Consider the following 15,137-nt stretch of genomic DNA (forward strand, 5'->3'; position numbering starts at 1 on the left):
GCCAGGGATGAAACCCAGGTCTTGCAGACCATAAAGCACCCAGTCTTAACCTTGAATAGTTATGATAGTTACCTCAATAGATTCATCAGGATTAAATGAGGTTGCAGTGAGCCGAGATCACGCCATTGCACTCCAGCCTGGGCAACAAGAGCAAAACTCCATCTTAAAAAAAAATAAAATAAATTCTTAGCATGGTGTTTGATGTATAGTAAAATCGCTTAATAAATGTGAGCAATTATTCTCTGTTAACTCTGAGACCTAAAGATATCAGAGATTTTGAGGATTATCCAGTTCAACCCGCACATTTTACAGATAAAGCTAGGGCCCCGAGAGGGTAAGAGCTTGCCTGTAAAGGAAGTTTCCATTATAATTAGATGAAACAAGGGTTTCTGACTCCCCAGTACGATGCTGAGGCCTCAGTGCTATTTTTTGCCAACATAGACTCAGCTGGAGCTGGAGTAAATGCCTGTGCTTGTGAGGTAAAGTTGGACTATGTTCCTCAGAATCCTTTCTGAACTCCTGTCTTTTCTGCTAGTCTCCATTGGATAAAATGTGCTCATTATTAATGAGGTATTTTCAGATGTCAGAGCTGAGGAAGGGGGGAAAGGTTTTTGTTCCATTGTTAATGAGACACGACCTCTTTTTTCTTAAAGGAGAAAAGGCTTCTGGCCTCCCCCTAGGCTGTAGATGAAAAATACTCATTTTAAGAAACATTTCATGATCAACATGTATTCACCTAGAATTTGTCAAGATTAGTACAGTGTTCTCTACCTGAGCTGCTCATGATTGCAGATCACTTCTGCCTAAAGTCTCTGTAAGTTACTGCTAAACCACAATGTCCTGGTAGAAGACATCAGATATTAGGCCACCAAAACTGTGGCCCAAGTGCTATTTTTACCAGTAGTATTCTGGGATATTATGAGTTCTGAGTTACAAGAATTTTTTCACAGTTACTTGCAGGTGATATTTTTAAATGCTATCTTTGTAGTTGCATGGACCCTTTGACATTATGTGTTAATTTGGATAGGAATATTTAATTGATATTTGATATACCATTGATTTTCAGTCATGTAAATATTTTACTTTTTCTCCTAAAAAATATAGGTGAAGAGAATGTATGATACTGTTAATGAAAAATAGAAATGAAATTTAAATTTTAGATGTATAAGTATTATATGCATTTTAAAGAAATATATAGATATCAGAAAGATATGTAGTTGTATTTATGCTGAATGTTTTCTGCCTTTGTTATATATAACATATATTCAAATCCAAATCAGTATATTTAAAATAATAAATGTTCATTGTATATATTTTAGAATTTACACAAAAATCGGTCTTTTAATGTCATACTCATAGTTCTTGTGCAATACTGTTTTAGTCCATTCCCAGAAGTTGCAGAATCAGTTCAGCAAGAACTAGAATCTTACAGAGCACAGGAAGATGAGGTCAAACGACTTAAAAGCATTATGGTAAGATTCTATTTGCTTTCTAAGAATTATAAGAAAGAGGAGGATTATCTGTTAGATAAAGAGATTTGGGTTTTTTCCTTATAAAAATTGAAGGCCATTTAATGCTTTTATAACAAAAATATTTTCAACTTGCGTAAGTGATCAAAAAGAAATCTAAATATTGAGAAGAGAAAAAAAATTAAATACTAATATAAATATGATTTGAAAAAATATATGTGTTCCAATGCTGCTCATTCTACCATACTTCGATGTAACTTCAGATTTCAGCTCTACTATTTATTGCTATGTGACCTGTGGCACATCTCTGGGCCTTTCTCCTTATTCAAAAATGCCAGCTGATCATTTAGACATCTAACCATTAGACTGGCGATTGATTACTAGAACTTATATGTAACTGTCAAAATATATATGCCTGCACCTCAGAGGAGAATTCTAGGTGACTTAAAAATCTTACTGTGTATCAGTAATCTTAGGAATGTGTTGATTTTTATGCTTGGGCCTGCGATTTTTGAGTAGCTATTGAGACCTTTTTTCTTTACAAGGGACTAGAAGGGGAAGATGAAGGAGCCATAAGTATGCTTTCTGACAATACCGCTAAGCTAACATCAGCTGTTAGGTAAGTGAGCAATATATCCTCTTTGAAGTCTTTCTGTTGATAGGATTTATTTATTTTTTTAATTTAACTAAAAAATTGTTAATGTTTTTAACTAGTAGGAAACTGTTGGCAATAGCAAATATAACTTTGAATTTAAAGAACTAAATTGTATTTAACTAAATGTTTAAGCTGATTTTAGTTCCCTCTTAAATATAGGAGATTATTCGTTCTTTCACCAGTTAGAACTGTGTAATAGGGGTAATTTTACGAGGAAAATACTATTAATGATAAAGTAGGGCAAGTGATTATTAATTTTATTATTGATACTGTTTTCTTAACTGAAAGTTAAGCAGTTTTTTCTGTACTTTGAATGACATTAAGGAGGGAGGAGGCCAGGCGCGGTGGCTCACGCCTGTAATCCCAGCACTTCGGGAGGCCGAGGCGGGCAGATCACAAGGTCAAGAGATTGAGACCCTCCTGGCCAACATGGTGAAACTCCATCTCTACTTAAAAAATAAATAAATAAATTAGCTGGGAGTGGTGGTGCACGCCTGTAGTCCCAGCTACTCGGGAGGCTAAGGCAGGAGAATCGCTTGAACCCGGGAGGCGGAGGTTGCAGTGAGCCAAGATAGCACCATTGCACTCCAGCCCGGGCGACAGAGACTCTGTCTCAAAAAAAAAAAGAAGGAAGAAGGAAATGTGTTTTAGAAATACAGATAAAGCATGTTTCCATTAATTTGATTTTATTTAAACCTCCAAAATTTGGAATCAGAAAGTAAAATGGTAGAAATAATGATATTTGGGAGCCAGATTATTTTAAAAATAAGAAGCATTTCACCTGTATTAATAAATACTGTAGGTGTTCAAGCCTAGAGATTAATTGAGTTGACAGTTTAACTTGTCATCTTGTCACTGTTTCACTGTTCTGAGTTTCTACAGGGGAAACACCAGGCATGGGATAAAGTCTATATCATTTTAGAAAATTTATTGATTAATATTTAATTTTTTGATACTTGCAGTTCTTTGCCAGAACTCCTTGAGAAAAAAAGACTTATTGATCTCCACACAAATGTTGCCACTGCTGTTTTAGAACATATAAAGGTAAATTTAACTTTTTTCCCGCCACAGTGTGACTTGCATTTACATAGGGTTTTATACTTTGTAAGATGCTTTAGTATTCATTATCTTATTGAGCCCCCACTGTAACATGAAGTATAATTATGGAAGACAGCAGTATTATAGTTATTTTTTTGCAAATAAAGAAACCTAGGAATCCAGAAAGATAAGTGATTTCCAAGGTCACATGTTTAGTAAATAGAAGTGGGAATCTATGATATTTCTATTATGTTGCACTGCCTCAATATCGCCGCTGTACATACTACTGTATTAATAGTAGACTTGTATCTCAGCATCAGTAATACAGATTTGGAAATCTCTTTTACCAGAGTTCTATCTAAAATATCCATTAATAACATCACTTTTATTTATGTGACTTTGTTCTGAACTTAAATGTAGATGAATCTGTTAACATCGAAGCTTCTTACTGTGTATCATTGAACTGTGATTTTGAAACAAATATGTTGGGAGTTCTATATATTGTTATAGTTCTTTTTCTCGTTACCATGTTCATGATTGCCCCATTATCAGCTTACTTAATCAGTCCTTCAGTATTCTGCTGTTATTTGTTCTCCACACTTGGAGCTGAATTTCCATGGCAAATTGACCATATGCTAAAACTTGGCTAATATTGACCCCTCTTTTCCATTTTATATGATGCATTTGAAACTGTTTAAAAAGCTGAATATAATTGCTGGCTGTCAGAGAAGTTGATAACACCTGGGATTTATTGAGAAGGGACTTAAAGGTGTTATTTAAATAATTTTAAAAGCCATAAAAGCATTAGAAAGGCACTAACATAGATAATGGGCATCATGCAGCATGCAGTTTAAACCTGCCTAATTTCAGTTACACCAACAACCTAATTTTTTTCTTTGTTTCACATCTTGGTACTTGATATTTTTCAGGTTCATACAGGAATAGAAACAGAACTGTAGGTGATTCTGCTGATGTTTTCACTTCTATATGTAGCATATCTGTGAAATGGCAAAAGGCTGTTCAAATCTGTTTACCTGAGGTCATTGTCTCTTGTGGAGGTGATACAGATACAGATATAGATCTATAGATATCTCACCAGGTGAAATACAACAGAGAGCTATATTGAGAATTTCCTTCAGGTCGGAGACTAAAACTTATAGTTTGAGAAAATTTTGGTTAATTTACTTATCCAATCATGTTTATTGAGTGGCTCTATGTATATTGTACTAGGCCCTGAAGATACTGTAGTAAACGAGACAGACAAGTTATCTGTTCTCTTGAAGCTTATATTGCAGTGACAGTAAACAGAGTAAGCAAATTAGAAAACAAGATAACTTCAGGCATTTCAGTGATATGAGAACAACAAAAACAGGGTAGAGTGATGTGAGGCAATGGGATATGAGAATGGCTGAGAGGCCTACTCTGGAGTATGTGAGTGAAATCACCTTTCATGAGGTGATGTTTGAGTTGAGACAGGAATCACAGGAAGGAGCCAATTAGTGAAGATCTCAAGGCCAACCATGCCAGGCAGAGGGAATAAGAAGTGCAAAGGCCCTACGACAAACACATTTGGTGTGTTTGAGAACCTAGAAGAAGACAAATGTGCTTTATTGAGGAGGGAAAGAGTGGTGCTAGGATATGGAATCAAAAAAAGTAGAAATTTAAGTATGATAACTCATTAGAGGTTAATGACATGATCTGATTTATGTTTTAAAATAAGACTGTGGAGGATAAGAGATGATGAGTTCTAGAAATAAAAGTGGAACTGGAAATTATAGATATCTAGGAGAAAAATGATTTATAAGACATAATTTACTTATGAAATTTTTTATGGTGCTTATTGTAATTTTACATTAATGATTTTAGGTGAGTTTTTCAGATCAGTTTTTGCTAACAGAGGACATCTGTCTGAGATAGTTTAATATGCTACCATGCCCAACCTAAACAATTCTGCTTGAAGACCTCTTGGTCTTATAAAAGAAAGTATTTCCTTTAGGGTTGCTAATTCTCTGGCAGAGCATCTAATGCCAAGAAACTAATCTGTCATTCAAGATATTGAGTGATTTTATGTAAAAGATAGATTTTATTTATTTATTTATTTATTTATTTATTTATTTATTTATTTATTTATTTTGACAGGGTCTCTCCCTGTCACCCAGGCTGGAGTACAGTGGCACGATCATAGCTCACTGCAGCCTTAACCTCCTGGGCTCAACTCCCGCCTTGCCTCCCTAGTAACTAAGACTATTAATGCATTCCACCACACCCAGCCAGAAAAATATTATTGAATCATTATCTTGCTAATGATCCTTTTTCATCACAAGATCTGATTTAAACAAAGCGTGCTATTGAGGACATTCGCTTAACAGAGGGAAAATAATGTCATCTGTAGAACACACTACTCCTAGTTGGGTCATTCTAAGAAGCCCAACTAAAAATCAGAAGTTTTTTTTATATCCTAGATAAAGAAGCATATTTATTTTAAATATTTTAAGTTCTTCCTTGTCAAAATTAGCAGATAAACTGTATTGCTTTCATTATTTCTCATTATTCCTAGTTACAGAATTTCTTCTTATATTTTTCATAACTCTTAAATTTCCATCCTTATTTACTTTTAAGCAGCATGTTTATTTATACCATTACTATGTTACACCATCTACTGCTGGCTATGTTAATGTTAATTAAAGAAATATTTTGCTCTGTAATCTCTTTTCACCAGAATTTCTTGACCATCTGAGCTTTACTTCTTTGTGAAAATGTATTCACCTAAGCACCTTTTTGGTCTCACTCTGTCACCAGGCTGGATTCATGGCACCTTACACACTGCAACTCACCTCCAGGTTCAACGATTCTTCTGCCTCACCTCGATACTGGAATATGGGACACCACCAGTTAGTAGAGACAGGGTTTCACCATGTTGGGCAGGATGGTCTCCATCTCTTGACCTCATGATCCGCCCACCTCGGCCCCCCAAAGTGCTGGGATTACAGGCGTGAGTCACCTGCGCCCGGTCGTAAATCGTTTTTATTAGCTAGAAGATTGTGTCATGCAGAGGTCTCAGCATTTCTCTTAGTATTTGACTGTATTAGTTTTACATATTTCTTCTTTTGTTTAGAGTATAGCTGCTTCTTGCATTTCCTTCAGTCGTTTTCTAAAGAAGAAATTAATCTTTTTAGAAATCCTGGCAGTTACCCTGCAATTGATGTTTTGGTGGAAAATTAGAGCACACCAGTTTGTCATAACTTTAAGAAACATTTTCACTTTATTGATATTCTGAGGATTTTAGTGATTTGGGTAATTTGGGTCTAATAAAGAGTAAATTGTTGAATACTCACTTGTTTTGAGTCATCTATATTTTTAAACCCTTTCTTTAGTTGTTTTTTCATCCCTAATACAAATGCAACTTTCCCACTTGCTGGTTGTTAGAGAATGGCTTCTGGGATTATTTACATAATTTGTAGACAGCCTGTTTTAATTATTCTTAGCTCATCTATGTAGCAAACCTGAATAAAGTACTCTTTAGCTCCAGATACCTAAAGAAAAGAAGCCTACTTGTAAGGCATAGTTGATGAGATGAGAGAGAGAAATGATATCATGTGTTCTTTCCCCCAGTGTTCCCACCTTAGAGGAAAGCACCCACATCCGAATGCTCCAACCAACCGGATATAGCTGGTAAAGAATAAGCTATCAATAAACTTTGTGAGGCAAGGCTTAATTGTTACTGGATCCTCATTTTTGTTTTACTTGTTCTTACAGACAGTCTTATAGGGACTGAATTAGATCTAAAGACATCATCTGATTAGGTGATGATGTCTGTACTCTAAAGAAGGCTTAACACTTGTTGGCAATGCTAGCTTTTCACTAGTGTTCTTTCTGAGGACTGACTTCTTATTTTTATTTTTTGGTTCAACTGCCTTATATTTTTATGGGGAAGATAAGCTTTCAAAATAAAGTAGAAACTCTCTTAACTGATCTCCACTTAGTCATCACACCAAATTAACTGATGCCCTCTGTAAACGATAGTGGCCAGTAGCCACATTATTAGCATGTTGACAACTCATAACAATTTCCTTATTATCCTATGCCTTTTTCTGCTCTCACGGTTGGATTTTTTGTGTTTTATTGCATTTATGTCAATTGTATGAGTATGAAAAGATTGTTTCTATAAAACTAAGTTGCAGACTCAGTGAACATGATGGTTTAAATATTGTTTGAATTAGGTGTGGGTGAAAACCTTAACCATAAAAGATGGGAAAACCTCAGAAAATACTATATTGTACTGAAATTGCTTTGCAATGTCTCTAAAATTTTTTATTCCACTCCCAAAGAACTGAACCTGGAAATCATAGGTGATTTCTGATAGGTGTGCTTTATGCAAGAAAGAAAAAAAATGTCAGTCACTGAATCTCAGTACTCAAAGAAGAAGTCTTGGACATAGATCAGTGATTGACAGACTGTATATTTTAGGTCTTAAGTTAAACATACAACATAGATCCTGCACATAAACTGACTTTTTTTTTTTTTTTAACATTAACTGACTTTGATTAACTGATCACTATTGCTCCTGATCTCATTCGAGGTCTTTTACTGAACTAGAAGTCAGAACATTTCTGTGGCTGGATTTTGTGCTGATTTGTTTAAAATGATCTCTTGTCCAGTATACATATCAAGTGAAGGTTCTTACTACCTTGGTGTCTTTTCTTCAAGACAGAGGAAAAATATATTCTGTATCAGAAAGTTCACAGTGGATGAGCTATCACTTGTCTTTTATCTCTTCTCGTCTCAAAATAAGATTAGTTACTATGAGAATCTGATGTTTTTTGTTTTGTTTTGTTTTTTATTGCAAGTATGACAAAAGATAGCTCTTCAGTGAGTGGAATATCCTTCAACTCCTTACTGTGAATTTCTGGAACTACTTCTACATCTCAAAAAAAAAAAATGTATGAAATCAACTTTCTCTTGCTCTTGGCTCTCACTTCCTAATACGTACTTTTATGAGGATGAAATATTGTCATTTAGCAAGACCCAGTTTAATAGACTCATAAAGATTAAATTCAAAGGAATAAAGACATCTCAAAACTCAATAATGAGAAAGCAAACAACCTGTATTAGCCAGGGTTCCCCAGAGAAACAGAACTAATCCTTGGCTGAAAATACGAACATAGGATGTGGGGTTTTTTTTCTTTTGAAGGGAGAATGAACTTTTTTTTTCCACTGTTACGTTAAATATTTAACATAATAGGTATATTCCCGCATTCTACAGAGGAATTGAATCTCAGAAATACTGAATACTTGGCTTAAGACCATCTACCAAAGCCTGAATTTTAACTTGGGTTTTTAAGTCCCATGTTCTCTCTACCATGCTGTAGTTCCATAAAACATATCTACTAAAATTCAATGAGAATGGTTTGCTCTTTTGTAATCCCTTTGGAGTAACCATAGGATTAGGAATGATTTAAACTGAAAAATAACAACTAAGCAAGATGTGGTGGCATGCACCTGTAATCCCGGCCACTCGGAGGCTGAGGTGGGAGGATCTCTTGAGCCTAGGAGTTCAAGTCCAGTTGACCAACATAGCAAGACCCCCATCTCATAAAAAATAAAAATAACAAAAAATAGTAGTAGGGAACCTCTATAGTCTGTGATTTTTCTCTGTTGATTTCCTGTTTTTAATTTCACTGGTTCTGCTCTAATTTTTATTATTTATTTTCTTCTGCCTATTTTGGATTTAACTTGCTGTTCTTTTTCTAAGTATATCTTTTAAGAGTTCAACATTCAGCTGGGCACGGTGGCTCACACCTGTGATCCCAGCACTTTGGGAGGCCAAGGCAGGTAGATCACTTCGGGCCAGGAGACCGGCCTGGCCAACATGGCAAAACCCCATCTCTACTAAAAATACAAAACTTAGCCAAACGTGGTGGTGCACACCTGTAGTCACTCTGGAGGCTGAGGCATGAGAATTGCTTGAACCTGGGAGGCAAAGGTTTCAGTGAGCCAAGATCGTGCTACTGCACTCCAGCCTGAGTGACAGAGTGAGACTCTGTCTCAAAAAAAAAAAGTGCTCAACATACTGGTTGAATAAATTAAAACAAAATGATTTCTGAGAGCCATAGAAAACAAGACAACAGTTTACAAATACCACAGAAATATCATGCAGCAGTTTTCACTATTTCATGATAATAAGGTCACTTCTGTTTATATTTTTATACTTGCCATCTATAAAAATCACTTTGCATTTTAAATTTTTTATTATATAGATCATTTTAGTCTGAATTTAAATATTTTTAGCACAAGTCAATACATAGGATAAATTTACAGATTAAATATTGTATTCATATTCTAAAACAGATTTAAGGCAGCTCCCTCAAATAGCACATAGAATGAAAATAATCCAATAAAAGCTCAAAAATAATTCAGTAAAAGCTCAATAGTTATAATGTTAATTCTCAAATTTGGCTTTGAATTTTCTCGCAACCAAGATAAAAAAGAGATGATTAAGATAAAAAAACCTCTGTCAGAAAGATTTTCTGTTTTTTATTCTAAGCAAACCATTTCTTAGCATCACATTACAAAAGACATTGCTCATATTGGGCATTATCTACGAATAAGTGATGTAATGATGTAGTATGTAATATCAGTTACCCTTATAGATTTCATGTGACTGTTTCATATAGCAACTTTCATGGAAGCCAGGGATATAATATTAAATACAATTCAATGAGAGCAGTTCTATGAGTTACCAAGGTAGCAAAGTCTAAGTTTATCACCGTCGAATGGTTCCCTGTATACGTCCTGTTCTTAAACTAAGAATAGAATTTTTAGTATCTAGAGTGGAAAGATTGCATATTCTTTGAATAATCTATAATATCATTTTTTCATTTTGACTTTTGATAGGAGTTAGATAACAAGTTGAGGTTATACATTCTGATTTGGGCCTAGAATGCTAGAAATTCGATGTTTTTGGTTGAGAGAAAAAATGCATATGTTTGGAAATGAGATAACCAACTAGTAAGATTGATAATCTGTTGTAGAAATTGAAGATATAACCAGGTTTCTCACCTTGATAGTATACTGTCCCATCTGTGCACAGAAGAGAGGTAGAAGTAAAAAGATGAATTTTGTTCAAGATTCCAAGTCACTGTGGCACATGAGCTAAGTTCATTGTAGCTTGGAAACCCAACAAGTAAATATTTTCAGCCACTTGTATCATAGAACACCTTTAAATACAATTTTATGGCTCATCTTGATTTTTTGTAACATAATTCTTCACATTGACAAACCCATGCATATAGTGGCAAACCCACCAGTATGAATTGCAGCAAAATGCACACCTGAATAACTGAAAATAAGTTAACCAGCTATTTTGTTATATTACACAAAGCAATTGAGTTTTGGAGAATTCCAGTTATCCTGCAGGGCACTATACATACAATAATGAACAAGCAGTCTCAAGGAGTTTTTACTGTAGTGACATATACCAACCACAGACGATTATAATACAGCATTACTGGTGCTACCCACCTGGATATCCAAATACAGCCCTGAAAGATGGCTGAACACGTGAAGAAGTAAGAAAAAACAGGAATGGCTAGAATATAAACAGTCTTCAGCTTAGGTATAGGTTATATTCTAAAAGTCTGGTTCTAAGTTCATTGTAGCTTGGGATATACTTTTTTTTTTAATGACCAAAATGTATTTATTTAATATACATCACAAGGGCTCAACTGAGGCTTAATTTAAAAGACAAAAACAAAAATAATACCACAGCTCATGATACAGAGTCTATACAGAAATCACAAAAAAAGACCATCTAAGGAAAAGTTAAAAAGACGACACAAGGACAGGCTGGGCAGCCTGGGTCAGGGCTCCTGACTGGTGACCTGTTTTGAGTAGGTTTCTTGCAGATACTTCTTAAAAGCTGTGGGGTTTTTCTAGAGTTTGGCAGCATGTGTGTTCAAGGGGCTATCAATGTTGGGTTCTTCTAGTAGGCTGGAGATGGAGAGTGTTCTGTATGGAGAGCAGAGTGGTCCTGATGTCATACAGGGCAGACCACTTGTCCTTCAGGGTGTCCAGGCATATGTTACCCTGGGTGTCCACACTGGGGTGGTAGCAGGGTGTGAGGAATTTCACTATGGGCTCATTGTAAGGGTAGCCACTGGGGAACTCTAGTGAGAGCTTATGCTTATACCTCAGGTCTTCATATACTGTGCCAGCTGCTCCATGGATGGCCCCTACCCATGTGAAAAGGTGGTCTGATTCAGAGAAGGCAGAAATGCCCTTGTCGCCACACATCATGAGTCATGAGCTCCTGCTGTCTTGCCCATGGGACCGCCACGGCACCCCAGCTTGGCTCTGCTCCTTTATGGGAGACTGCGATGCTAGTGGCGGCTGGGTCACAATTTTGGGAGGCCATCCTGGCAGTGCTGGCAGAGAGACGGGAACTCGGAGAGCTCACGACTGCAACTGTGGGGGTATACTTTCCTATAGATATTACATCATAGGTAGGTTTCTGTCTCACAAACCCTATCTAATTCATAATCTGGAATATTCCTAACGTAGCACTGCAACAAAGAAAGGTTTATCATTCCCTGTACCTCCTGAGAAGTAGGGAGAAAGGAATATTGAGTTCTTACTGGTAGAAAGGAGGTATAACTCTTTATTCCCTTCTTGTCTTTCTTTTCACTGCTGAATGGTAATTGGGAATAGAATTGGGGTCTGAAGAAGAGGGAAAGCCAAAAAGTATCACTCTAGACTTGGTCATCAACCCAGTCATTAGACTGAGGTAAGAAATGGGAATTATCACTAGCAGTGAATAGAGTTCCAGAACAGTAGTGTCTATAGCTAGACTGGGGAGAGAAATAGTAAAAAGAAGGAAAAATCCCTGCAATTACTTAGAGGAAGGAAAAGGGAATTTCTTTTTTGTCCTTTCTTGGTCGTTTGGCAAATGTCCCAGGTTATGGATTTTCAAAAAGCAAACGGTGTGTACTACCTGTACTTCTCAGATAAGTCTTTTTTAGAGACAAGTCTCACTATGTTACCCAGGCTGCTGTTGAACTCCTGGGCTCAAGTGATCCTCATGCCTTAGCTTCCTGAATAGCTGGGATTACAGGTGCATGCCACAGTGTCCAACTTTAGCATCAGATAAGTTTTAAGATTATTCCCTTTTGGCGAGAGAAGGGACAAACTAGGTTTAGAAAGTGCCCCCTTCCTTTGTTCTTTCCAAACCCTGTGGGCTGTAGCCAGTCAGATGTCTAACACAATCTGTATATGTGTGTATGTGTGCACAGCATGTTAATGTTAATTTGATATAACATAAATTGAGGCAGTGTACTGAAAAACGAATGTAAAATCAGTCTGATTGTTTACCTGATGACCGAAATTTGGAGAAAAGCACTAGAATTTTTTTTAATGAAATTCCTCCCGTAGAATGTCCTTCTAAAAGGATTTTTGAGAAATGCATGGCTCTCAGAGTTTATATTCATTATATATAATCTATATTCCACGCATAGTGCTTTTGATTGTCTAGAATGTTCCCCTTTTACTCACTTATTCTTAATATTTATTGAAGCTACCAAAGAATCTGTTTATTATCTTGACCTTGTTATTTTGTTTTATATTTTTAATTTGTTCATTTTTTATGTCACTCTTATTACCCAAACTGTATTCTCTTTTGAGCCCATGTTGTAGAAGAAGAATTAATCTTTGGAATTACAGAAGTTGCTTCTCTTAGTGTTTTCTTTCATTTCAAGAATTTGAGAAAAGGCCTATAGAAGGAAGCAATAAAGTTGTTCTTGAGGATAGTGTAATTTCCCCTATTATCTGTGGCATACATTAGAGTATGACCTGGATTTGAATCTCAACTCTGTACTACTTCTACTCTGCTAATCATGAACAAATATATGTTTCTGTGTGTCTGTTTCTTCATCTTTAAAATGAGATTAATAATTCCTAGCTCATAGTGTTATTTGGAGAATTAAATGAGATAATGTAAGTTAGTAATTTTTGAACACTGTTCTCTGGTACCCTAGAGCTGTATGGAGGCATTTAATGGATCACTCGTATCTATTTTATGTTTAGGGTTCTGCAGAAAATTTGGTTTGAGAAAGAGGGTCCTGAGGCTCTCTCTTTAAAAACATTTGAAAGCCATAGTTGTAAGTAAAGTGCCTTACACATGATAGGTGCCTTGAAGAGATACTAGTTCTCTTACGCAAGTTAGAAAATCTGTATAGCACTTCACTTCTTTTCCTCTTGGATGGTGCTCCTTCATAATCAGTATATTAAAGGGTTGTTACTTTTAACAGCTTTGTTGAGATGTAACTCACGTACTTTGCAATTCATCAATTTAAAACATATCATTCAGTGGGTTTTAGGATATTTAGAGTTGTTGCAACCACAATCTACTGTTAAAGCATTTTTGTCACCTCAAAAAGAAACCCCCTACCTAGTACCAATCACATTAAGTTGCTTTTGGACACTATTTCCATTGTTCATTAGCAGTTGGTGTTATAAGTAAGTTACTTCATCAAAAAGAGCAAAATGAACCAAATGCCTGTACTTACATAAGTCGGTGAGCCATGTTTTTTTACTGATTTATATAGTTCCAGAAATTAGATTCTGCTATGGCATTTAGCATACTTAAATTATTTATTTATTTATTTATTTTTTAATTTAGAGGCAGGGTCTCACTATGTTTCCCAGGCTAGTCTCAAACTCCCAAGGCTCAAGCGATCCTCTCACCTCAGCCCCCCAAGTACCTGGGACTACAGGCATGTGCCACCGCACCTTAGCATAGTGAGTTTTACATATGCAGTCACAAAAGACTAGATTCTTTACGTTTTCCACTTCTAGAAGTTCATTCATCTATTTTCATGACTTTTAAAAATGATTACTTGGTCTGTATACGCCCTGTTCTTGGTTTCGAAATTCAACAAATGCAAGTGCTTGTTATAAGCCAGGTTCTGTGTTAGACTCCTAGGGTTAAACAATTAATTAGACATGCTCTAAGGAGTTTACAGTTTTAGAAAGACACATAAACAAGGGACAGTAATATACTGTGATCTGTGTTATTATGATGAGGTGTATCAAGTGCTGTTGATACACAGATAAGGGAGTAATGAGTTATTTTGGCCAAGGAGGAAACTGGGAGAGGGTCAGAAAGGGGAGAGAGCAGGGATTGAAGGAAGAGTTGTAGAAAAGCTACAGAGAAGGTAGACATTGAATGAGTAGAATTCACTGAGTAGTTGGTAGAGGAGGAATATATTCTGCAAAAGCTAAGAGAATAACTTGAGCCTAAGACTAGAAAATTAAAAGCAAACACAATATTTAATGACAAGTTAAAAGTTTAATGAAATAACTATTTGATGTGACTAGCGGAAACGGAATTTAGTGAATAGTGATAAAACAGAAAAGGTTAGCTGGATCAGAGGGCCTGAAAGTTAAACACCTTATTTTAGCACCTTTCCCCTGCCATTCCTGACTTCACTCTGCAGATAACAGCTTTTCCCAAGCTAATATTCACATTAACAGTTCCTAGTATCATCATTCCCAAAGTTTTCTTTTTCTTCTTTCACTACTTTGTATCTCATATCCTTTCTCATGTAAATTAGTAAATACTCGTCTTGTCCTTTCCATTCCCACAACCACTACTGTGGTCTTTTTCCTAGAATCTCTTATATTTCTTTTATTCATTTTTTTTGTTTTGTTTTGTTTTGTTTTTTTATTTTTATTTTTTATTATACTTTAGGGTTTTAGGGTACATGTGCACAATGTGCAGGTTTGTTACATATGTATCCATGTGCCATGTTGATTTCCTGCACCCATTAACTCGTCATTTAGCATTAGGTGTATCTCCTAATGCTGTCCCTCCCCCCTCCCCCCACCCCACAACAGTCCCCGGAGTGTGATGTTCCCCTTCCTGTGTCCATGAGTTCTCATTGTTCAATTCCCACCTATGAGTGAGAACATGCGGTGTTTGG

At 36.0% G+C, this 15,137-nt stretch overlaps 1 protein-coding gene and 1 pseudogene across 2 annotated transcripts in view; one reads left to right on the forward strand and one right to left on the reverse strand.

The window, feature by feature from the left end:
- The window catches only part of SCFD1 (sec1 family domain containing 1), a 113,194-nt gene that overhangs the window by 48,270 nt on the left and 49,787 nt on the right, over positions 1-15,137 (forward strand). For both annotated transcript variants that reach the window (XM_058429351.1, XM_032134784.2), the window contains 3 exons: positions 1,382-1,472; positions 2,015-2,088; positions 3,087-3,168. In XM_058429351.1, the coding sequence (XP_058285334.1) occupies positions 1,382-1,472; positions 2,015-2,088; positions 3,087-3,168 (247 nt within the window). The remainder of the gene's footprint in view (positions 1-1,381; positions 1,473-2,014; positions 2,089-3,086; positions 3,169-15,137) is intronic.
- LOC116456150 (ubiquitin-conjugating enzyme E2 C-like) lies at positions 11,002-11,575 on the reverse strand (annotated as a pseudogene).

Source organism: Hylobates moloch, unplaced genomic scaffold, assembly GCF_009828535.3.
Source record: "Hylobates moloch isolate HMO894 unplaced genomic scaffold, HMol_V3 SCAFFOLD_16, whole genome shotgun sequence".
NCBI lineage: Eukaryota > Metazoa > Chordata > Mammalia > Primates > Hylobatidae > Hylobates > Hylobates moloch.